Source organism: Fusarium phalaenopsidis (assembly GCF_050370095.1).
Source record: "Fusarium phalaenopsidis strain FUZ10S chromosome Unknown contig_32282, whole genome shotgun sequence".
Classification (NCBI taxonomy): Eukaryota; Fungi; Ascomycota; class Sordariomycetes; order Hypocreales; family Nectriaceae; genus Fusarium; species Fusarium phalaenopsidis.
In genome coordinates, this window is record NW_028145415.1 from 568,585 (window position 1) to 590,309 (window position 21,725).

General features: G+C 50.1%; 9 protein-coding genes across 9 annotated transcripts; 4 read left to right on the forward strand and 5 right to left on the reverse strand.

Moving 5' to 3' along the window:
* Window positions 1-9: 9 nt before the first annotated feature.
* LRP88_01941 (FMN-dependent alpha-hydroxy acid dehydrogenase) lies at window positions 10-1,671 on the forward strand (the record flags this gene model as incomplete). Its single annotated transcript, XM_083238612.1, has 4 exons — window positions 10-109; window positions 162-199; window positions 250-525; window positions 601-1,671. 4 exons carry the CDS (start codon window positions 10-12, stop codon window positions 1,669-1,671), a joined length of 1,485 nt encoding a protein of 494 aa, XP_083105720.1.
* A 292-nt stretch (window positions 1,672-1,963) lies between these two features.
* LRP88_01942 (SDR family NAD(P)-dependent oxidoreductase) lies at window positions 1,964-2,773 on the reverse strand (the record flags this gene model as incomplete). The annotated part of the gene is made up of 1 exon (XM_083238613.1): window positions 1,964-2,773. The coding sequence occupies one exon, from the start codon at window positions 2,771-2,773 to the stop codon at window positions 1,964-1,966; it is 810 nt and encodes a 269-aa protein (XP_083105721.1).
* A 749-nt stretch (window positions 2,774-3,522) lies between these two features.
* On the forward strand, window positions 3,523-4,867 carry LRP88_01943 (amidase; the record flags this gene model as incomplete). The annotated part of the gene is made up of 4 exons (XM_083238614.1): window positions 3,523-3,778; window positions 3,831-3,932; window positions 3,981-4,748; window positions 4,818-4,867. The coding sequence occupies 4 exons, from the start codon at window positions 3,523-3,525 to the stop codon at window positions 4,865-4,867; spliced, it is 1,176 nt and encodes a 391-aa protein (XP_083105722.1).
* A 184-nt stretch (window positions 4,868-5,051) lies between these two features.
* On the reverse strand, window positions 5,052-6,545 carry LRP88_01944 (uncharacterized protein; the record flags this gene model as incomplete). The annotated part of the gene is made up of 5 exons (XM_083238615.1): window positions 5,052-5,141; window positions 5,301-5,652; window positions 5,705-5,754; window positions 5,808-5,925; window positions 5,974-6,545. 5 exons carry the CDS (start codon window positions 6,543-6,545, stop codon window positions 5,052-5,054), a joined length of 1,182 nt encoding a protein of 393 aa, XP_083105723.1.
* A 2,797-nt stretch (window positions 6,546-9,342) lies between these two features.
* On the forward strand, window positions 9,343-10,521 carry LRP88_01945 (uncharacterized protein; the record flags this gene model as incomplete). Its single annotated transcript, XM_083238616.1, has 2 exons — window positions 9,343-9,555; window positions 9,613-10,521. 2 exons carry the CDS (start codon window positions 9,343-9,345, stop codon window positions 10,519-10,521), a joined length of 1,122 nt encoding a protein of 373 aa, XP_083105724.1.
* An 872-nt stretch (window positions 10,522-11,393) lies between these two features.
* On the forward strand, window positions 11,394-11,793 carry LRP88_01946 (GFA family protein; the record flags this gene model as incomplete). The annotated part of the gene is made up of 2 exons (XM_083238617.1): window positions 11,394-11,399; window positions 11,449-11,793. 2 exons carry the CDS (start codon window positions 11,394-11,396, stop codon window positions 11,791-11,793), a joined length of 351 nt encoding a protein of 116 aa, XP_083105725.1.
* An 813-nt stretch (window positions 11,794-12,606) lies between these two features.
* LRP88_01947 (uncharacterized protein) lies at window positions 12,607-14,130 on the reverse strand (the record flags this gene model as incomplete). Its single annotated transcript, XM_083238618.1, has 1 exon — window positions 12,607-14,130. The coding sequence occupies one exon, from the start codon at window positions 14,128-14,130 to the stop codon at window positions 12,607-12,609; it is 1,524 nt and encodes a 507-aa protein (XP_083105726.1).
* A 1,202-nt stretch (window positions 14,131-15,332) lies between these two features.
* Window positions 15,333-17,037, reverse strand: LRP88_01948 (major facilitator superfamily domain-containing protein; the record flags this gene model as incomplete). The annotated part of the gene is made up of 3 exons (XM_083238619.1): window positions 15,333-16,588; window positions 16,648-16,750; window positions 16,813-17,037. 3 exons carry the CDS (start codon window positions 17,035-17,037, stop codon window positions 15,333-15,335), a joined length of 1,584 nt encoding a protein of 527 aa, XP_083105727.1.
* A 1,027-nt stretch (window positions 17,038-18,064) lies between these two features.
* LRP88_01949 (concanavalin A-like lectin/glucanase domain-containing protein) lies at window positions 18,065-18,976 on the reverse strand (the record flags this gene model as incomplete). Its single annotated transcript, XM_083238620.1, has 2 exons — window positions 18,065-18,371; window positions 18,423-18,976. The coding sequence occupies 2 exons, from the start codon at window positions 18,974-18,976 to the stop codon at window positions 18,065-18,067; spliced, it is 861 nt and encodes a 286-aa protein (XP_083105728.1).
* Window positions 18,977-21,725: the final 2,749 nt, after the last annotated feature.

Sequence of the window (21,725 nt, forward strand, 5' to 3'; positions counted from 1 at the left end):
TCCATCAACATGGCACTCAAAGGAGCTGAAGTCGCTGAGCACAACAGCGCCAAGTCGTGCTGGGTCATTGTCCACGGCAAGGCGTATGACGTAACAGACTTTCTCCCTGGTAGGCATCATCGAGGTAGATAACGAAAATCATGTTTTCTGACATTTCTTAGACCACCCCGGAGGTTCCAAGATTATCCTCCGATATGCCGTACGATATTCATTTTCTCAGTCAAAGGCATTACTAACCTTGCGCTCCAGGGCAAAGACGCAACCGACGAATTTGACCCTGTTCATCCTCCCGACACACTCGAGAAATATCTCGACAAGTCCAAACATCTAGGTCCCGTTGACATGTCAACAGTGGAGGAAGAAGAGAAGGAGGAAGACCCAGATGAGGCTGAACGATTGGAATGTCTCGCCCAAAAGCCACTCCTTTCGCAATGCTACAATCTACTCGACTTTGAAGCAGTGGCGCGACGGGTTATGAAGAAGACGGCCTGGGGTTATTACTCCAGTGGTGCTGATGACGAGATTGTGAGATGCTCCCACCTTATTTGGCTTTTCCAAACTACTTCTCGACCATGAGCTATTGCTGACTTCTATTCCTAGACAATGCGAGAGAACCACAGTGCTTTCCATCGCGTCTGGTTCCGCCCCCGGGTTCTCGTCGATGTAGAACACGTCGACTTTTCGACGACAATGTTGGGAACGAAATGCTCTATTCCTTTCTATGTCACTGCCACAGCCCTTGGCAAACTCGGTCACCCTGAAGGCGAAGTCATCTTGACCCGAGCGGCTCATAAACACGACGTAATTCAGATGATTCCCACGCTTGCGTCTTGTTCACTAGATGAAATCCTCGATGCGCAGCAAGGAGATCAGGTTCAGTGGCTACAACTTTACGTGAACAAGGATCGGGAAATCACGAGGAAAATCATCCAACACGCAGAAAAGAGAGGGTGCAAAGGCCTCTTTATCACGGTGGATGCTCCGCAGCTGGGCAGACGAGAAAAGGATATGCGAAGCAAATTCACCGATCCCGGCAGTGATGTTCAAAGTGGGCACGAAACCGACAACAGTCAAGGTGCTGCCAGGGCTATTTCGAGCTTTATCGATCCAGCTCTCTCGTGGAAAGATATTCCTTGGTTTCAAAGCGTTACTTCGATGCCCATTGTTCTCAAGGGTGTGCAACGAGTTGAAGATGCCGTCAAGGCTGCTGAGATGGGTGTTCAGGGCATTGTTCTTTCCAACCATGGTGGTCGACAGTTGGACACTGCGCCATCAGCTATTGAAGTTCTGGCTGAGACAATGCCGGTTCTGCGTGAGCAGGGGCTTGACTCGAAAATGGAGGTTTTCATCGACGGAGGTATCCGACGAAGCACCGACATCATCAAGGCCTTGTGTCTCGGTGCAAAGGGCGTGGGTATCGGTCGGCCGTTCCTGTACGCCATGAGCTCTTATGGCCAGGAAGGCGTGGAGAGGGCTATGCAGCTACTCAAGGACGAGATGGAGATGAATATGAGGTTGATTGGATGCGCAAAGGTTGAAGATCTCAACCCAAGCCTTGTGGACTGTCGGGCCTTGTCGTCGCACGCGGGGGGTGTTCCGGCTGACAACTTGTCGTCGGCTGTGTATGACCCGTTGGCTGTGCCATCGCAGAGGCCCAAGGCTAAGCTATAAAGATTTCTCCGGCGGATATTGGAGTTTCGGCCAAAGAGTTATTTTCTTACTTCTTTTGTTTCTCGTGAAGGGCAGTTATAGTCCGAAAAATAGACCAAGTCTCATTCTTAGATGGCATGCCACGACACCTTCTCAGGTACAGATCCCAAGGGAAACAGCATACTGTTCATTAAGGCACAAATGAGAAGACATCTTTGGAATCGACTGTATAATAACATGCGCCATCGTCGTCTCCAAGATCCTTATTCCAGTAGTCCACGAAGCCAACATGAGAACTATCCAACACACAAAATCAAGGATCGCTGCACCAACCTCCATCAACAACATACGAGCTTCCCGTCACCGCACTCGCCTCATCACTCCCAAGAAAAACAATGACCTTGGCCACCTCTTCCGGCTCCAAATCTCTCTGCAAGCTCTGTCCCCGCATGACCTCCGCCCTGTATTCGGGAGTCAGAACCTCTTCCCTCTGTCTCTTTGTCGCGATGGCGCCAGGCATGACGCTATTAATCCGAATGTTGAACTGCCCGAACTCCTTGCTCTGTGTCCGCGTGAGGCCCATGATTGCCGCTTTGCAAGCCCCGTAGACTGAGACTCCAGCGGCGGGAATCCGCCAGCTGATGGATCCCAGGTTGATAATGCTACCTCCTCCGGCCTTCTTCATCGCTGGGATGAAGGCCTGGCTCAGGAAGAAGATGTGTCGGAGGTTACCGTTGATGTTGATATCCCACGCTTCGGGCGTCACTTGTTCTGTCCGGAGCCTGCACTTGTTGCCTGCGCCTGCTGCATTGTTGACAAGAACATGTACTGTACCGTGATGCTTCAGTATATCAGTAGCGGTGGCTTGTAGTTTCCCCAGGTCAGCGACGTCGCAGAAGTAAAAGACGGGTGTCTTGATCGCAACTCCACTAGAATCTTTGGCGTGGGAAACAACACGGTCGATGGTCTCTCCTGCCGACTCCCCAGCGATGTCGAGAAAGATGACCTGGCAGCCTTGGAGAGCAAAGAGTTCAACGGTAGCAGCGCCGATCCCTTCTGCACCACCCGTGACAACCACAATCTTGTCACGAAGGCTGGGGTAGATGGCATGCGGACGAGACATGTTGACAGTAGTCTGTAAACAAACCGGAAAGAATTCTGAGTTGATGAATGAAGTTGTCTACACTCATCACCAACCCCTCTTTTCAAGCTCCTCGTGACAAATCTGGAACAGCGTTACAATGTGATGACGTCTACTATAACCAAAGGGGTAAACCGATTGGTGTACAAAAACGCCTTGTCTTCGGGGTTTACAAGACATGTGCGTCGACTCCCGTCGAGACACCTTGGCGATATCACGCACGATTGGGGGCTCTTAAAGGTAGCGATAAGCAAATAATATCTATACCTAGTTTCTTGTGAGATACAATACCTTGTGGGTTAAAAGAATTCGCTAAAATTTGGGAGAAAAACACGACAGAGCCAGTCTCACACGCCATCCTTGTTCTTTCTAAAATTTGCTGCTGGACAACGAGCCAGCCTTCTTCCGTTGGCGAGCATGCCTGTTCTTGAGAATATCATCCTAGAAAGAAGGTCGAAGCCCCATGTTGCTTCCCCACAGTAATTATCTTTCGATCTGGGGTATGCAAGTCATTTTCGCTACTCTGGAGCCCAAAGAATAGCTTTTACGTAACAGACGCCAAGAAAGCAAACTGCCGTGTATGTTTGGCGAATTTGAGATCGGCAAAAGACAAGCGATAACCCCTCTCGGTGGAGTCGCCCGAAGGCCGTTAGAAACACCAAGCGGGGAAGCGGTAACACGCAGTTTAGGCATCGAGGTCACAAAGGGAACAGTCGGACAAGAAATACGACATGACGATTCAACTCTGGCGCCTAACGGCTACCCAGGCTCTTGGAAAGATCAGGGCCAAGGACCTCACGATTGAGCAGTATGCATCCTCTCTATTGCAACGAATCAGGCAGCGCGACGACGATGTTAGAGCCTGGGCATATCTCGATCCAGCCACCGTTCTGGAACAAGCCAAGCAACTAGATCAAGTACCCTTCGAGAAACGAGGACCACTTCATGGCATGCCAGTTGCAGTCAAGGACATCATCTATACCAAAGGTTGGTGAATTACAAGCCCGGTACGACGAGAGCTATGTACTAATGCCAGCAGATATGCCAACCGCGCATGGTTCACCTATCTATAAAGATCATCTTGTCGCAGTAGATGCAGGGTCCGTCACTATTCTTCGAAATGCTGGGTGCCTCATATTTGGTAAGTTTCAGTCGAGCCTCCAGGCATCATGTTGCTGATAATAGCCAGGCAAGACCACAACGACTGAATTCGCTGCTGTGTTCGCCGGCCCCAAGACTCGAAATGCCCATAGTACTACGCGCACCCCAGGCGGCTCCTCTTCCGGATCCGGCGCAGCTGTGGCAGACTTCCAGGTACCTGTCGCACTTGGGAGTCAGACTATGGGATCTATCGTCCGTCCAGCCTCCTTCAATGGGACATACGGTTTCAAGCCGACATGGAACGCTATCACACGAGAGGGACAGAAGTTTAGTGCCCTCACATTCGACACCATCGGCTTCTTCACTCGCAGCGTTGATGACGTCGAAGCCTTGATGGATCTCTTTGCCGTCCATGATGACGAGGAAAGTGCGTTCACCGATATTGAAGGCTCTCGCATCGCTGTCTGTAGAACGATACAGTGGAGTCTCGCCGGCCAGGGAATCATAAACGCTATGGAGAAGGCCGTGGAGTTGCTCAAGGCCCATGGAGCTCAGGTTGAGGAAATCAGTCTCGGTTCCGAGTTTGATCGTGTTGTTGAATGGCACGGCAAACTCGGCCAGACTGAAGGTGGCACCACTTTCCTCCCCGAGTACCTCTCTGCCAAGCAAGATTTGCACGACCATTTGATCGGCTGGGTTGAGAATAACCAAAAGATTACTCATAAGGATCAGCTCGAAGCGTACGACGGTCTCTCAGCCCTACGTCCCAAGTTTGACGCCATCGCGAGTCGTTACGATGCGGTTCTAGCGCCGAGTGTGTTAGGCGAAGCACCTGAGGGACTAGATAACACTGGAAGTCCAATTCTTGCTTCAACTTGGACGGTAAGTCAGTTGGAACTCCACAGAACATAGCTAACAATAGCAGGCGTTGCACTCCCCAGTCATCAACATTCCGGGTTTTCGGGGTCCGAATAACATGCCGGTCGGGGTTTCGCTTGTCGCACCTCGTTTCAGAGATCGTCACCTCCTCAAGGTGGGCAAAGCTGTCGGCCCTATCTTTGAGACAGAGGGTGGATGGACTCAAGGATCATAAGATGTCTATAAATTTCGTTTATCTCATCACAAGAGTTTGTGCTAGAATAGAAAAATTTCAGTCATTCTACCGGCGATGACGGTCATCCTCGTCCTCGGATGATGACAGCAAGGCCTCCTCATCTCTCCTCCACTCATCCATCTGTATATCCTCCGCCTGTAGTTTTGTGTAGACCGTTTTCGGTTTCCTCAGCCTCCTAACGCCAAGTATGATGCCTACCACAACGGCGGCGAAAGCAGTGATAATCACACCCACAGAAATCCATTTCCTCCATCCTCTTATACAGCAAGGATACCAATACATGTATATACCCACAGCCCACTCCGTCCAGCTTAATCGCCGCGCTTGATCTCGGACAAGACCTTTTCGCAACAGGTGCTTGAATCGGGGTCCGTTCGGCCCCGTCTCGAAGCGGTGAACTCCGAAGCGGGGGATGGTTTCTTGGCGAGGATCGGATTGAGGAAACTGGAAATCACCCCAGTGTCCTTTGTACTCAAACCATGACGTGTGATTGGAGGAAGATCTCGGAGGTTGTTGCTTGGGGGGGGTGAGGGGGATCAGAGTGAAGGTGTCGGTGTCGAGTTTGTAAAAATAGGCCGACAAGACGGGATCCCATCTTTTACCCTCGTCGCAGTAGTCAATCAAAGCCGCATTATGTACGGGTGCGCTGAAACACATGTCAGTATGCACTCGGAGTTGCGATAAAGGAATTATCATACCCAGGCATGGCGTAGTTGGCGTGAGACCCTCGGGCACTGTACACGATGGGCTAGAATTGTTAGCAGGTGGGTCATGAGTTGACATGTTTGTGAATGAACGTACTCTGTCACCAGCTTTGGAAACTGCTGCGTCATTCCAGTCGTAGCCTTCGCCATCGACATGCTGGCTGTAATAAATGCCAACAGGTTTGCCGTCTCGGAAGCGGACCATGTTATGCTCCCTTGAGAAGGTCAGTCAAGCTCTACTCAGTGATTCAAATGCGACTTACCAGTCTCCAACGTGGTTGCCGAAATGCATCCCTGCGGAGGCCTTTTCGCTTGTAACAAGACGATTCAGAGGCTCCAGAACTTGTGTGATGTTGGGACCCTCGTTGTAGGAATAAAAGTAAAAGTAGAACGCATCCAGGTCAACCTCGTTCTTCTCTACGAGAATGACGGCGCAAGGTGTGGCATTGTGTATCCTGCCAGCATCGTCTGGTGCCTCGCCGAGAATCCATTTGGGATAAGAAAAGGGATCATCTTTGGATACCAAGGCAACATCTTCATCTCCAAACTCGTTGAGAGTCCCCAAGTTGCCGAGATCAATTGAAGGAATACCGTTAATTGCATGCCCTTGCACCGTTGGTGTCGTGTGCTGAAGATGGGCGAGCAAGTCGCTGGGCATGTACGGATCCTCAGAATGCAGCCAGACAAGAGGCGCTAGAGCAGGTCGCTCGTTAGTAAACGATTTGTCGCACGAGTCGAACACGACGCGGTCAGCAAGTGACGTACCGTAGTTAGCCACATAATCCGGACATCGGAGATCCGGCTTTACAGTCTCGGCTCGGACGGACAAGACCATCAAGAAGAAGAGGCACCTGAGTAGCAGCGCCTGGGCTGCCGATTGCCCTGCCATCTCGAAACCCGCCTGGTCAGCACTTGCGATGACAAGTTGAGGCTCGAAGAATAAGCATCAGGGATGCTCGGTCTGAGACAGGGAAAAGGAATGATATCGGAAACGCTTAATCAGCCAGCGCAGCGCGCACCCGCGTCGGTAGCTTCGGCTTCAGGGGGGGCTGGGTTGGGCTTTGCTCATTGGCGGTCTCGTGTGAGGCATTTCCAACCAATCAACCGGGCTCTGGGAGTCGCTGCTGGCTGACGCGGTCCACAATTAGCAGCGTCGATACGAGGTTCTGTTAGTGTGCATAACGGGATGAGATGCCGAAGATGTGAAGGAATTGCTCCTTTATCATCATTGCCGAGGGACTCCGGAAAGTGATATGTCAAGAAATAATTATGACGTAGGTAGTCAAAGCTTAACCGAGAATCGGAAGCGCCCACATTCCGCATTCCAAGGCGATCCAGGCACAGATGAAGGGTGGAGCTCAGCCACGAGGATAACGGCCTTATCAGGGGATCCATGGAGATGACCTCACACCTTGGCAGTGACAGTGAATTTCCTCGATAGCACATGCTATCTAGCAATGTTTTTGCAGCCGTATTATACTATGTACATCTTCTATGGTCAGTTAGGCAATTCGCAAAGCTGAAAGTGCAAGCTTTTTACGAAACCGGAAAAGCCAAGCAATAAATTCCTCACAAAATTCCACACCACACAACTCACTCCCCGACTCCCCGTCCAGGGTAGGTTCTGCATTCCTGACCACACACCAACCCAGCACCCGCCAACGACACACTCCCTTTATCTAAGCTTTATGTTGTATCACACATGGCAATTCATGTCTTTCTTGGAGGCGCCCTTTTTTCTCCTTGGTTGTGAACATTAGTCACCATTAATGCATTCATATCGTGGTCACAGTGGGATCCATCCGGATAAGTGCAGCGTATAGATGCATTGTTTTTCTTTTAGTATTTCTGCTGCCCGCAATAGAAGACTCATAGCTAGGTACTCAGTATTGTACATGGATAACAGATAAGGATTGTTACTCTTCAATCACAACAAAAACAGCGAATACTCCTTACAACAGCCTATAATTCAAGTGAGCCGCAACCATCATCCATATACTCTGCCTCCCATTCTCGGTGGAACAGTAGATTCGAGGTAGAGAGACCGACACCTGCAGGTTCCTTCCGACCCAATGCTGTATACCAGCCATGATCGTGCTCACGCACTATTTAATACAGGTACAGTGAGTTAGTCTATCACTGCGTAAATAATCTTAGTTACACGTACCCAGATGCACCCGACGGGTGTGTCAGAAGAACTCTCGTGATACTTAGGGCCACTCTCATTGGCATTGACGCCTCCAAAAGAGGCCATCAGCCACAAACGTGGCAGAATGCGGCTGCGGACGAATGAGAACCAGAAAACCCGAGACAACAGTGAGGCAGTGACCTGCGGTGTTGGCCCCCGTGGGCGTGTGCCGTTCTGCGAATCTGCGAAGATTGGACATACTGAAGATGTCTGAGCCTTGATCATCATCGTAGTTGTCATGTCCGCTAGAAAGCCACAAGGCCCTTTTTCCCCACGCAGTCGCATGGTGTACGTGATGCTAAGTCTGTTCTGTAGAGAGAAGCAATTAAGAAGAAATAAACAGTAGCAACTACTAAGATAAATAACATAGGCATTAAGCCTTATAAGAACTATAACTATCTCATTATAAGCCAGAGCCTTAAGAAGGCCTCTATTAAGTTATGGCTCATAATATAATTACTCTAATAGCATGGAGATAGAGATACCTAAAAAAAAAAAAAGCAGGAGTAGCTATATTATTTCTTAATATAAAATTTCGATTTCGCTATAAATTAAACCCCTTCAAGGCGATTATTATACCTTCTAGAAATATCTTCATCAAAATGGTACTTAGGCAAACAAATCGCTCCCTCGGTGGTTCGCCAGGATGGTGGTTCGCAGTGAGGCTCAACAAAGGCATTTTTTCACTACAAAGTTAACCCCCTCGAACCCGAGATTGACAATATCATTAAGAGTAGATGCTTGACTTCTCAGCCGCGAGGCATACGAGGCAGAGGCGCTGATACTAAATCAGATAAAGATATAAATACCAACTCATCTTATTTCGTTTCGTACTTATATTCTAGTTCCAGCTTTGCTCTCTCAAACATAAGACGCCGTTCTGCTTCCGCCGCCTTAAACTCAGCCTGCCGTAGTTGTTCAGTAACTTGGAATTCTTCCCGCCGCTTCCACGACTCCAAATTCCACTGCCGAATCCGAGCACATTCACTGGATCCCGTTTCTTAGCTGGCTCCCTGAGGGTAAGACAAACGGGCAAACGCCAGAAATGGGCGATAGGTATTTGTTCAAGGCTCTCGATCATGTCGAGAAGACACTCTACAGCAGCAACGGACCGTTGTACTTGGAATCTTTCCAGTGCATATTTCATGATCTTCTCCGTCGACATGAACTCCACTCCCCAACACCGACAAGTTCGGAGCAAAGTCCCCTTGCTAAAGGAGAGGAGACGCCAAAACCGAGCTCCCCTATTCCTCACTCCAATGGGCCAAAGATAGAAGTTACAAGCGAACCGCAGATTGGGTCCAGTTCAACCTCTAGTGATGCAAGGTCTGAAAAAAAAAGCGGCTGGATTGTCTAATTATCTGTCACCCACCGTTGAGAAAGCATCGATGGCTTCTCAGAATAGTGATGACTTATCGGACAGCTCAACACGACTAGGTCCAGGATGAAGCGAGCCTTCTCAAGCAAGTCAGATCCGGAAAAGGAAGAATCGAAACAGATCCCAGACCACGAGGCCACCCAGCGTTGCCAGGAACTCAAGCAAAAAGTCGTGGAAGCCTCCCAGAAGATCCTTGCCTCATTTATCCTTGACGGAGGTAGATCCCTTGATCACCCGGTCCTTATGCGGTTTTGGGGATCGGTGGATGTCATCTGCCGGGTGAGTTTTGAATCCAGGACACAAATTAGAGGGGTACTAATTGGTGATGTGTTCTAGCAAATATCATGGGCCTACGCGAGTATCCCGCGCAAGACCTACATGATTCGGGACTTTGATGCCTTGTCCTCGCTTTCTGAGAAGGCTACGGCTCTCAGGCCCACACAAGAGACATGGGCTGACTGCCTCAACTGCCGATCGGAAATGGTATACGGATCTGCTGCTGAAGCCCTTCAACATCTTCATTCACACCATTCCCGGCGAGTCACATGTGGCAGAGAGGGTCCAAGGCCTTTCGATGACCCGTCGTTTGTGTGGCTACGTCCGACTACCCATGGAGGTCAGGATGCCGCCAGTGTCGACCGCATCGAGGGGGCAGTGAATAAATTCATTCACGATTTGGTCGACCTAAACTCTACCGTTGAAGAATTACAGTTGCTGGCGGCAAGGGCGTTCAAGACAGACAAGATGGAGAAAACGCCCCCTCATTCCCAGAAATTGCGCGCCTTATTTGGGGAATTGGCCTCCTTATATATCCTCTGGGGAAGTCATCTCTCGCTGTTGAACAGGCTCTCGCTCGCCACCGCCGGTAAAGGCACCATTCGACAGTCATATCTTATCACTAAGGAAATCACCGATGTTGAGCGTCGAGCGTCTTGGGCATCGAGGGACGCCAAGTTTCTCGCGGAAGGTATCAAGAGTGACATCATTGTGCTCACCAACACCACTTCAACGGCCGAGGGCTTAGGTGCCGAGGCGGTTGGCGCCGCGTTCCTCGTCTTGGCTCTCATGCTCAATCTTCAAAGTCGACCGCTCAAGATAGCCAAGAACATGAAAGATGACAAAGTCAACCGGCGCGACGGGGAGATGGAGGTTGTCGAAACCTACCAGAACCATGTGGCTAAGCTGCACATCCAGGCCAACCGGCAGCCACAGAAGCGGCTATTTCTCGACATCAGCGCCGTATAGGAAGAGATAGACGCGCTGCTAGTGATGGGGAATTGCCAATGGGTAGTCGTCAACAACTTCATGAGATTGATATGGCCGTGGTCGTTCCAAGAACCATGGAAAAGACATCCGAGTGTTTACCATCGTCACGCTCTTTTTCTTGCCACTGTAAGTTTCCCGACATAAACAAGGGATCCATTTTGACGGTTACTAACCCATATAGATCTTTTGTCTCGAGCTTCATGGGTATGAACACAATGGACATAAGGGACATGGAACACAATCAGACAATCTATTGGACGGCTGCTGTGCCCGTGACGGTGGGCACTATGGCTTTGGCTCTGATATATGCATATAGAGGGCAAGAAATCTCAGACTGGATAGCTTCTTGAATGAAATAGCAGACAGGCATCGTCACTCTGTTGATGTTCCCTTGGGACAGTTCAAGAGATTAGACATTGCTTACCAAGCGTATTTCAACCACCTTGCAGCTTCTATCATTTCTTGGCTGGAGATCAAGGCTCCCAAGCTGAAGCATTCACCGTCGTTGAATTGTTCCATTGTTTAGCCACATGCTCTAAATAATACATCATCGTGAGGGCGCATACGCTTGAATCTGTCCTTGTTCCGTTAATTTTCGGAGTGCGGTCACAAGACCCAACTCTGGACCAACCTTGTTTTGTAAAAGGTGTGCCAAGGACTCTTGCCGACTTTATAACCGGGCAAGCACACAGATTTTTACCTCTTGGTTCTGCCCGACTGATCAAAATTATTGTCACGACAACCTCTGACGATCTCCTAGCAACTTCGCTGTCTTTAGAGTAATGGCCCCTGTCACCACTGGTAGCTGCCTCTGCGGGGCATGCACGTACTCATACACGGATGAACCAGCTATGAAGGTAACGCCGCCTCAACTTATGACTCTATCGCTATCTAACCTCTGGCAAGGCTCTCTGCTACTGTGTCACCTGCCGCAAGGTCTCAGGAGGGACAAACACTACCAATTTTATTGTCCCAGAGGAAAAGTTCACCCTGAATAGTGGCAAGCCCAAGTCGTTCTCTACTGAGCACGAGACCGGCATGATTATCACCCTATTCTTCTGCCCCGAGTGCGGGACGACCGTGTGGAAGGAGGCTTCGGCGCCCCAGTTTAAAGGAGTGAAAATAGTCCAGGCGGGAACACTGACGGATCCGACCAATTTCACTGGGAAGATTGATGTCGAGCTGTACGCCCCTGAGAGAGCCTCCTGGCTCGTTGCTGTGCAGGGTGCAGAGCAGAAGGAGCAGCTTTAGGTTAGGAAATAGCTCGCTGGGGCTGGCGCTGTGTAAGGGAGTGGAAATTGGCATGATCGACCTTGTCCCGCTTTATGCATTTTTTTGCGAGAAGAGTATCCCTTGACGTTTCAGGGCTCAGAGTGAAGAGTTCCATAGCCGAGATCAAAATTGATTTATCGTTTCCTCAGCGTTGAGGTTGTACCTGAGGGGCCTGTAGATCGGCCCGGCTCCCCGTGCTTGGCCCTCGAAAGGCTGTATTTTGAGAGTCAGCCAAGGCCAGCCACTGATGGCTGTGGCAGGCAATGATGCAAGTCTGACGTGTCAGGATTTTGACCGTTCACTCCATCACAAATACATGTCAAGAGGGACTTAGAGTTGCTGATAAGAGACCCTGAGCTAAAGAACACTAAGGTCGGCAGATTTACAATCGTTGATGCGTCACGAGGGAGCAAGGTGCACAAAGGTGAATGAGAATGGAGTTGGATGGCAGGATGGGCAGCACGTGACGTAGCTCGATGCTGATAAGGATATTAAGCCAATTAGCTTTGGTGTTGACCTTTTTAATTGGGGAGTTTTTTTATCAGTGCATCTTATCGATAAGTGCAAGCCTGGATAAAACATGCACAACTAGCAGAGCGAGATCGGAGGATGCATAAAGCATGGATACGTGCTCCCCAGAACGACGTCTTGGCCCTGATGCCTCAGTCGAATCTAGAAGGACAAGCACGAGATAATGTATTAAAGTATTGGACTCGGATGGACGTTACAAGAAATTTTATTATGATTATGTGTAATTAATTAGAACAGCTTTTTCTTAGTCACACTGCGCCTCTACGCACTCCCTGTGACGATATCCATCTCCTGAATTGGGACCATCTTTGTCCTGAAAAGGAGTTTGTGTCCCGCAACAAGAACCACGAACAAGATCAAGCTGATGTAATTCGTGAAGAACTTGCTGGTGTCCCACTCAATAAACACCTCGAAGCCACTTGTGATAATGATGAGGACAGTGAATATCAGGCCGTACCAAGATAGGTAGGGCTGGAAGGGCGCCACATATGGTAGGCTTGAGCGAGGGATTTGGTAGAAAGATAGAGCCTTCATGAAACGGATGTGGCACACGTTGATGATGGCCCAGGCGATGAATCCTGCAACCGATGTGATGCTGAGGAACCAGTTGAAGACAACTGTGCCATCATTAGATAGGTTGAGGAATGACAGGAATCCGAAAATGGCACAGAATCCGACTGCGTAGTATGGCGTTCCGAAGCGGTTCGTCTTCTTCAAGAAAGCTGGGGCATGGCCAGAGTCAGCCAAAGAGATAAGAATACGGCTGCTCGAGTAGACATCCGAGTTGGCGGCAGTCAAAACAGCGGTGAGGAGCACCGCGTTGAGGATGGATGGGAGGACCGGGACTCCGGCAAGTTGGGCGACGATAACGAGGGGAGAAGCTGAAGCGTCTTGGGAGTCGCTGAGAAGACCCTCATTTGTGTATGGGATATTGAGGCCGAGGAAGAAGACGGTCGAGATGAAGAAGGAGAAGACACCCCAGAAGGTCCAACGCATAGCTGAAGGAATCGTCTTTTGGGGATCCTTGGTTTCTCCAGCTCCGATGGCGACAAGTTCCGAGCCTTGATAACTGAACCCGGCGGTGATCATGACGGACCAGAAGCCGATGAACCTGCCAGTCGCGCCCTCTGCAAGATGTTCAGCAAACGCACCGGGCGTGCCCCAGTACTTGAAGCCTAGGTAACCTTGTTGACCAACACCTGCGTTGACGCAGATGGAAAAGATAATGAAGCCAATGATAGTGATGACCTTGATGCTAGAGAACCACATCTCAAACTCTCCAAACCACCGCACTGGGAGGAAGTTGGCGATAGTGAAGAGAACCCAAAACACAGCAATCCAGATACCGATGTTTAGACTCTTGTCCCAGTATTGAATGATAAGGCCAGCAGCGGTCAACTCAAGGGCGAATGTGATTGTCCAGCTGAACCAATAAACCCAGCCCATGGCGAAACCAAATGTGGGATCGAGGAAGCGTGTGGCATAGGTTGTGAAAGCGCCTGCGACGGGGATGTAGGCGGCCATTTCTCCAAGAGCAACCATGACTGAGAAGAGTAGACTGCCCACGAAAATGAAGGCGATGAGCAGAGAAACAGGTCCGGCTGTTGCAAGAGCGTTTCCCGTTCCGATGAATAGGCCTGTTCCTACAGCGGCACCGATGGCGATGAATTGGAGATGTCGGCCATGGAGTCCTCTCTCCAGCTGAGTATCATCGGCAGCTTCGAAGTCGACCGACTTGGACGACTGCGCCGAGTCGTGAGCCTCTGTCTTGGTTTGGATATCCATGATGGCGGTTGTGGATGAAGAAAAGCAAGAAACAGGCCAAGATTCCAAAGAAGCAAAGAAAGGCCCTCTTCACCAAACTACTGGGACTGCTACCTCACGCTTTCCAAAAAGGCAGACGCACGAAGCCATTTTATCTGATCTGATGAGTCAAGTCACCATCCGATTCTCGAACCCTCATGTCGTGTTAGGGCGAAGATTGGTGGAGCCGCGATGACAAGAGTTGAATAACTGTTATATAATGAATTGCTTTCTGAGTCCCTGTTCTCCCCTTTGTACCCCAGAGAATATGACGGGACCCCGCAATGACCCCATGGTTTCTTATTTTCGTTGCCGTGAGGTCTGTGAGATGCCAAGATGATGCGCGTTCTAGCTGTCTTCGAGAAAGGCTTGGAGGCTTTTGTGGCTGCAGCCCAGCCTGGGGAAACATTCTATTGAGCACAAAAGCCCCAAGAGCGCATGAACTGTACTTTTCCACCCCCTCGAGTCTTCCGCCCTTGCTGAACAAGGCTTGAGCTCGCTAGTCTTCATACTTGTCGTGCTAAGGCGGATGTACAAGTTGGGCGGAAGTGGGTCTATGGGGATGTCAACCAAGGGCGGAGGCTAAGATTTCATCTCGCGTGAACACCTTCTCTGCCGAGAATCCTTGCCAAGATTTGCTCGCATGATCTAACGGGTTTTCTGGGTTTAATTGGGGACTTAAAGCCGGTGTTGGTAATCATGTCGTTGGACAAGTGGCCGCCGGCCGCCGAGGGTTGGCCCGACGTGATCCCCCACACTGCTGTTACGCAAGAGGACTGATAATCTGGATGGACACAGGAAAGATATAACTGGGGTTGAGTTTAATCAGAGATCTGATAAATCTCGGATGACATGTTAATTACCTACTTAACCGCCCCTCGCCACTCGGCGTTGAACGCGTTGAGGCCCGACTTCGGACCGTCGGCCACATGACAGGGGCTACTCAGTAGATGTTGTCGCGACCGCATTGAGTGCTTGGTACAAGGGTAATAAAAGCCTTCAGCATAGACTGCATTGAAGGCTTCGTGTCATATTACAGCCCTCTATCTATCATTAGTTCATCTACAGGACTCACGAGATATCACACTTGATCGAGGTGGGAAATTCCTTGCGATTAACTACCAGATCCTATAATATTATAGCGATATTGACTAGGTTTAGCCCAATTACTCACTCTAACAAGTTTAAAGAGGGTAAATAAAGAACTTGTTCTCCAGATCAGTCAGATCAAGCATTGAAACGTCAACCTTGACCTTGACCGTCTCATCACCCACCACCTGCTCAACATAGCCCTCGCCATGGTTGCCAAGGGCAGCCTGTTCCGCAATCCACTGTCGGCGCTCCTTGTTCCGCTTAACCAAGATGAATCGAATAGCGAGCAACAGAATAGGTGTCAGCGTGAAACTGGCGACAATCTGTGTGGCCCAGGCACCGTAGTATCGGTATCCTCCAGTCTTCCAGAGCTGTGGCGAAATAATGTTGGAGATGCCGTAGAGAACCATGAACATGGCGTTGCGAGTGAGACGCTTGGTGTGACCGGCACAGCTGGAGGAGAGCCAACCGAGGGAGATGATCCAGGTCTGCGCGAAACAATTCGGCGGCAGGATCAAACAAGCCAAGAGCGCGATCGTCTTGTGCCAAGGAATCGTCACCATGCCAATACTGCTTGCGATACAAGGAATGCACCAAAGTGCTGCCCAACAGGCGCTGTAGTTGGGGAAGAATCGGATGAGGAGTGACGCCGTGATACAAGCAAGAATGGCGAAACCACCAGATGCAACCCAGACCAAAGTAGATCCCAGGGGAGAAACTCCAAGGTCGAGGAAGAGCAGACTCTGTTGATAGGGGAGGTTGTTCGCCAGCATCAGAGTAAAGCCGGAGCCGGCAAACAACCAAGAGACAGGGTCCTTCAAGGCTTCGTAGAATTGGTACTTCTTGAAGGTTTTCTGTTCGATAGAGCTTCTAGTAGAGTCGTGGACTCGACGAATGGCATGAACCTTTTGCTCAGTGCTCAGGAACCAGGCTGTCGCGGGGTTGTTCGGGTACGCGAACCATGTGATGACGGAGAGGACTAGGGAAATGCCACCTGTGATGATCATGAAGAACTTCCAGGGGCTAGTGCTGACCTTGCTGAAGAGCAAGCCATAAGAGACCAATCCAGTGAACATGGGCGAGCCGATGCACGAGATGTAGAACAACGGCTGGACGTGTAGAAGCTCCTGGGGTGTGAAGAACATTGCCATTGTGATCTCGAGAGCTGGGATTACCGAAGACTCGACAAATCCGAGGAAGAAGCGAAGAGGGATGAGGGCTCCATAGCTCTTGGCGACACAATGCAAGAGGACGACCACGGCCCAGCAGAAGATTGTGCCGGAGATGTAGGTGCGGAGTCGTAGCTTTTGGATAAGGAGCTGACCAGGGACCTGACCGAGGATATAGCCTTGCACATGGTTAGAATCTATCGCCAACGCGATACAGGATTTGGTATTTCTATCTCACCGGTGTAGAAAAGCGAGTTCAAATTGTTATACTCAGCATTGTTGAGGCCGGTATCTTCAAAGAGACCCAGGAGAGTAGCCTGACCCAGGGTTGACTTGTCCACCTGTTTCATGCATTGTCAGTAACCGAGTTCAGGCTCGCTCTAGATATTCGAGATGTACTTACATAGAGCATGAAGTCAATGAATGTGACGAGGAGCAAGACGTGGATGTAGAGCTTGCGCTTCAACTTCTTCTCCCCCTCTGGCGTCAGTTCACCAACATCACTCCCATACTGCTCAATGAGCTCCAAAGTCTCATCAGCAGCCTTATTGGAAATGACATTCCCGTCATGCAGCGAACTGCTGGAGCTGGCATCCACAGCTGGGATGGGGTGCTTCTCATCGCTCATCGTGCAGGAATGTTCAGGGCGTTGCTTTCTGGTGGAGAATCTGTCCTGCTGTTGCATCGAACTGGAGATCCATCTTGGCGCGTCTTTGCTTTGTCTTAAATACGGATCTCTTCAATTAAGACTCTGACGTGCTCGGTGAGGTGTTGTCGGCGTCTTCTGTACGAAAGAGGATACGTGAGGAAAAGTTGTCACCGATTCGCCGGCGACCATGAACTACTTTGGGTTAGTGGGTATATCTTCTCTAGTGGAATGATCGAGCTATCCGTGCGTTCTTCTTCTGGGCCATGGTGTTGCCCGATGTGAACTTGTTGGTTAGCGGTTTCGCTTCACACGTGGTCGAACTATCGACTGACGGTCGGCTGTTAAGAAACTCTAATTGTGAGCGACCTTCTAAGAGGGATTCTAGATCTTCTTCTGGGCCTACTACTAGTGCCCTGGTGATATGAAGTGTTGGGTCGGCTTATAATACGATTGCTCGCTCCGCTGACTCTGCCAATGACCATATTAATAGGCGTTTTCTCCCACAAATATCTACACCACTTTAACATAAAGCCATCCAAAGGGAATTTTTGGTATGTTTCGACGTGATCCCCTTCTGATCAAACTAAAAATTGTATTCACTGTGGCAAAGGCCGTTGATGCGATGTGGGTGGTTCGGACGCGGCTCCGCCATGCGGCTCCGGAGTGGGTACAGCTCGGATCGAGGTGCCGGAGGCGAATGGTTTTTAAGGAAGATAAGCGGATAGGAATACTGTACCTTGTGCTAGTAAGGGTTCCCAGGAAAGGGCGATGGTGCAATCCTGCTTCTGAATGATGAGTTTCTGTCTGATGCCTGGAGACGGCGTCTTGCGTTGCTTTATAGCTGTGGTGTCGGGGACCTGAATCCTTTCTAGACTAGCTTGCTTCTGACTTGATTCTAGATGCAAAATGTTTTTGTGATGGCTGGGGTTCGGTGACTACGGAGATGCCGAAGGTGGTTCAAATAAGAATATGACTGTCTTACATGACACCACAAATGTGTACCTCTCTAGTCAAATATGCCCTTATATCCAAGCCACTTGCATGTGGTAGTCTCCGAATCCACCATCTCACAACTCGTCAAAACCCTATCACTGCCACTGTCTAGCTTCGGTTCAGCAGCGATGATGATACCATCAGACAGCGATGCCTTCTCGCCCTGTTCCGAAACCGCCTTGACTTTGTGAAACGTCAACTCTCCAAAATCGGGAAAGTAAGAGTCGGGATCTTGAGGTGTCATGAAGCTCTCAATGATCCATTCGGCGTGGTTGGTGCAGAGAGTGCCATTGGCCGGTGCAGTCAGGTCGATTTCGAATCTGGAAGCAAGGTCAGCTTCAGAGGAAGAGCACTATGCGGGGATTTCTCACTTCTTGTTTTGGGTGAAATTCTCCCAAGTAAAGGTGCCCGTAGTGTTGTCCTTTTGTGTCACCGTCATGCGCACATGATCCCCGATATCAGTCAAGATACCCTGGGTGTCATCCAAAAAGATGGGCGGGTTGGGCCACCATTCATAGAAAGCAAAGACACCAAAATCACCTTCTTTATCGTATAGGTAGTAGTAGCCTCCCTGGATGATCCCTCCATCGTAGACCCTTGCAGGGTCATCGCACCTGTTTTGATCGCCGCCGATACCGACCCAGACGGACGAGCTGTAGTATGCGGTGGAGTTGTAGCCATAGGGGAATGTGATGTTTGGGATGATAACCTCCGCCGTTACCGAGGCAAAGCGGGGTCCGGCGACTTCACCCCCGTTCCAGTTGTAGCTCACTGTGTGCTGTACATCTCGAGGGTGCTGTCGAGTCTTGTCGTGAGACTGTAGGCGTCTCGGAATGATGCCCTTGGCCCTCGCCGTGACAAGGTCTAGGGCATTGACAAGAGTGCTACACAGTAAGAGCACGTTGCAGAGAAGCTGAAGTCTCATCGTGTGCACAGATGTATGGATATTGAAAGACGAGTGACCAATGGTTGAAAACTGTTTAGTTTCACAAGACTTGGCGTTGCCGAGCAGGTTGTTGCATATATAGTCGTTTCTACCTATGCACAACCAGCACCGATGTCTTCCCTGGCACGTTATCCGTCAATTCTTGGCGACAAGAAAAGTTCCCGCTGTCAACATTCCGCACGTCACTATCGGTGTAGAAAATCCTGGCTGTGTCCATATGAAGACAAAAGAACCCTGCAATAATCCCTTAATTTCCATTCATTCGGATTTGTGGGTTGGTGTTGTGGCCCGTGACGGTGTTTAGAGTTCATGCCTAAAACTATCTTGGACTTCAGTTCCAAACCACCGGGTAACTCGGGAGGATTCGTCACGCTCGTATTCACTATTATACCTGGTAAACTCAAAGAAAATGGCCATGAGAATTTATCCCAGAGCATCCGGTATAAAAGATGTCCGCGGATGCCGAAAGCATGCTGTGAAGTGGGTAGGACAATGCCATTGTTCACTAAGTTTCTCGCAATACATGATCGTCGACTGAGTGGGTAATTGGCAATATAATCGGCGTGTTCTCTCTTATTGTTTCCGCTTACTAACTACCAGGGTTCTGCTCGTCTTGCTCCGACATCGCCGGCAGCTGTGGTGGAAAATCCATCCATGAGAAAGCCATGTCCACCTCTGCCAAAGAGCTCACATTGATCCCACTATCAACGAGAGACAAGGCTGAATCTGATGCAATATCTTTCCCCCTAGGCAAGGTCTGGTTAGCCATTGACCTGATGCCATCCGAAACCTCTCGAGCCAGTGCCCAAACTGGGTACAGGGTTTTCAGTATGCCAAGGCTCAGACACAGACGACTGTGGAATTGGTCGGAATATCGAGACGGGCGTAGTGAAGAAGCGGATAGTTGAATGGTGCAGCTGAGAAGCAATCCGTTGAGCATCAAGGGACTGTGTTTGAGGGCTGATGATTCCAGACCAACCAGGTCGATGAAGCGCTTGGCAGCCTCGACTGCTTTCATGCCATGCATCGACCTTGAGTAGGTCGGTAATAGATCAAGGCTGAACTTTATTCCCGAGGCCGCTGCGATGACACCTACAAGATCACTTCGGGGAAAGTGGAGGTACATGGTGGTGTACTCGACGAGAGCGTGTGCTTGGAGGAGCGTATGATCTACCCCCCCTGTAGAATCCACAGGCTCTGTTTTGCCGACGCCCAGGTGATGCGGCCAGGCAGCCAAGAGATTGTCGACATTTTGGATCTGGTCACGGTGGACTTCATGCGTCGAGGCTATCGACAGCGCGCGAGCGAAGAGCTGGGCAGCCTCTATGCGATACGCAAATGACGAAAAGGGGAGGTCGTCGTTGGTATATATCCTTGACTCGAACTGTTCAAGCGTCGAAGGTTCGAATAACAGCGGTTCCCCTGAGTAGAGAAATTCCTCACACGGAAGAGGCATGTCTGATTTGACCGAATTGCATCGAAAGTTGGGTTTGTGGTCGAGCGCGGCTATGAAGCCGTCTGTGATGTAGAGCTCCCACCAAGTTCTCCTAATGCTTTCTTCAACAACAGGAGACCCAACCGAGTTGGCGACACTAAATGATTTGCGGTGCATATTGAGGTCCAGGGCGAGAGAAATAGCTTCAGAGAGGCTTGAGCGGGATCTGTCGTATACGCAGCGCGCATGAAGGATCATGGAAAAGAGCAGAAGAGCCTGGACCAGCACAAAGTTGCGCTCTCCTCGGTCCCATGCCTTCTTGAGTGCATCGTCTGCCATGCCTTGCATCGTCTCGCTGCATATCGTTCCGGAATAATGGCAGCCGATGAGATGAATGGCCAACTTCATGTATGGAGGGTAATTCTGTGATGTGTAGAGCGCTCGAGGCACCAGGAAGGGATGTGCTCGAAAGAAGTTCGTGTAAAAGAGATTGATGAGAAGTGTGTCGTCCTCTACCGGCTCGGCCTCATCACCAGCGGTCTGCACGCTTTGTAGAAGACATTCTCCTAGACTTGGCTCACTCCATGAATACTCGTTTCCATCAACGGACGGCTGAAAGTCCGTGAGGGCACTGTGAGGATTGGCGGAATCCCAAACAATTTGCTCAGGCTCTCGCCGACCGGCTCTCAGAGTTGAATCCGTTGACGCTTCCGCCGTTGACAAGTCTCCTGGAGAGCGTGAAGCAAAATGGTGAAGCTTTCGTCGCTTCAGACCTCGTCGCGATGGCTCATAGCGACATCGCAGTCCCTGGGTCTGGCAGCGCATGCATTGAGGAGATCCGGCATCGCATTTGACGTGCTTTCGGCGACATTCGGTGCATGCTAGCGCGCTGGGTTTGCTGGCCCCATCTTGATGCGAGTTCACTGTCGGTGATGTCTCGGAATTGGCGCTGTGGAGGGACATTGATGGCAATCAAGATCTAAGGGATCGCTGGGGTTTAAAGAACGGTTGAAACGAGATTTTCGGTGTCGATTCAATAGGATGCATGCAGAATAAAGCACGGCAATTGCCCAGTGTTAACGCCATCTTATCGAGTGGATGAGACCCTGAAAAGTCGGCTCCGCAGAGGCCGGATCCAAGATCACGCAATGCTAGCTGATAAGGCATAATATGGGGCCAGTAAATGCATACTATTCATCACAGAGAACCTTGACATGGAAAAGAATATTCGTATTTCTGGCGAAATCGCGCCATGAATATGTACTTGTGAAGTCAGCTGCGAATCAGCGTCGC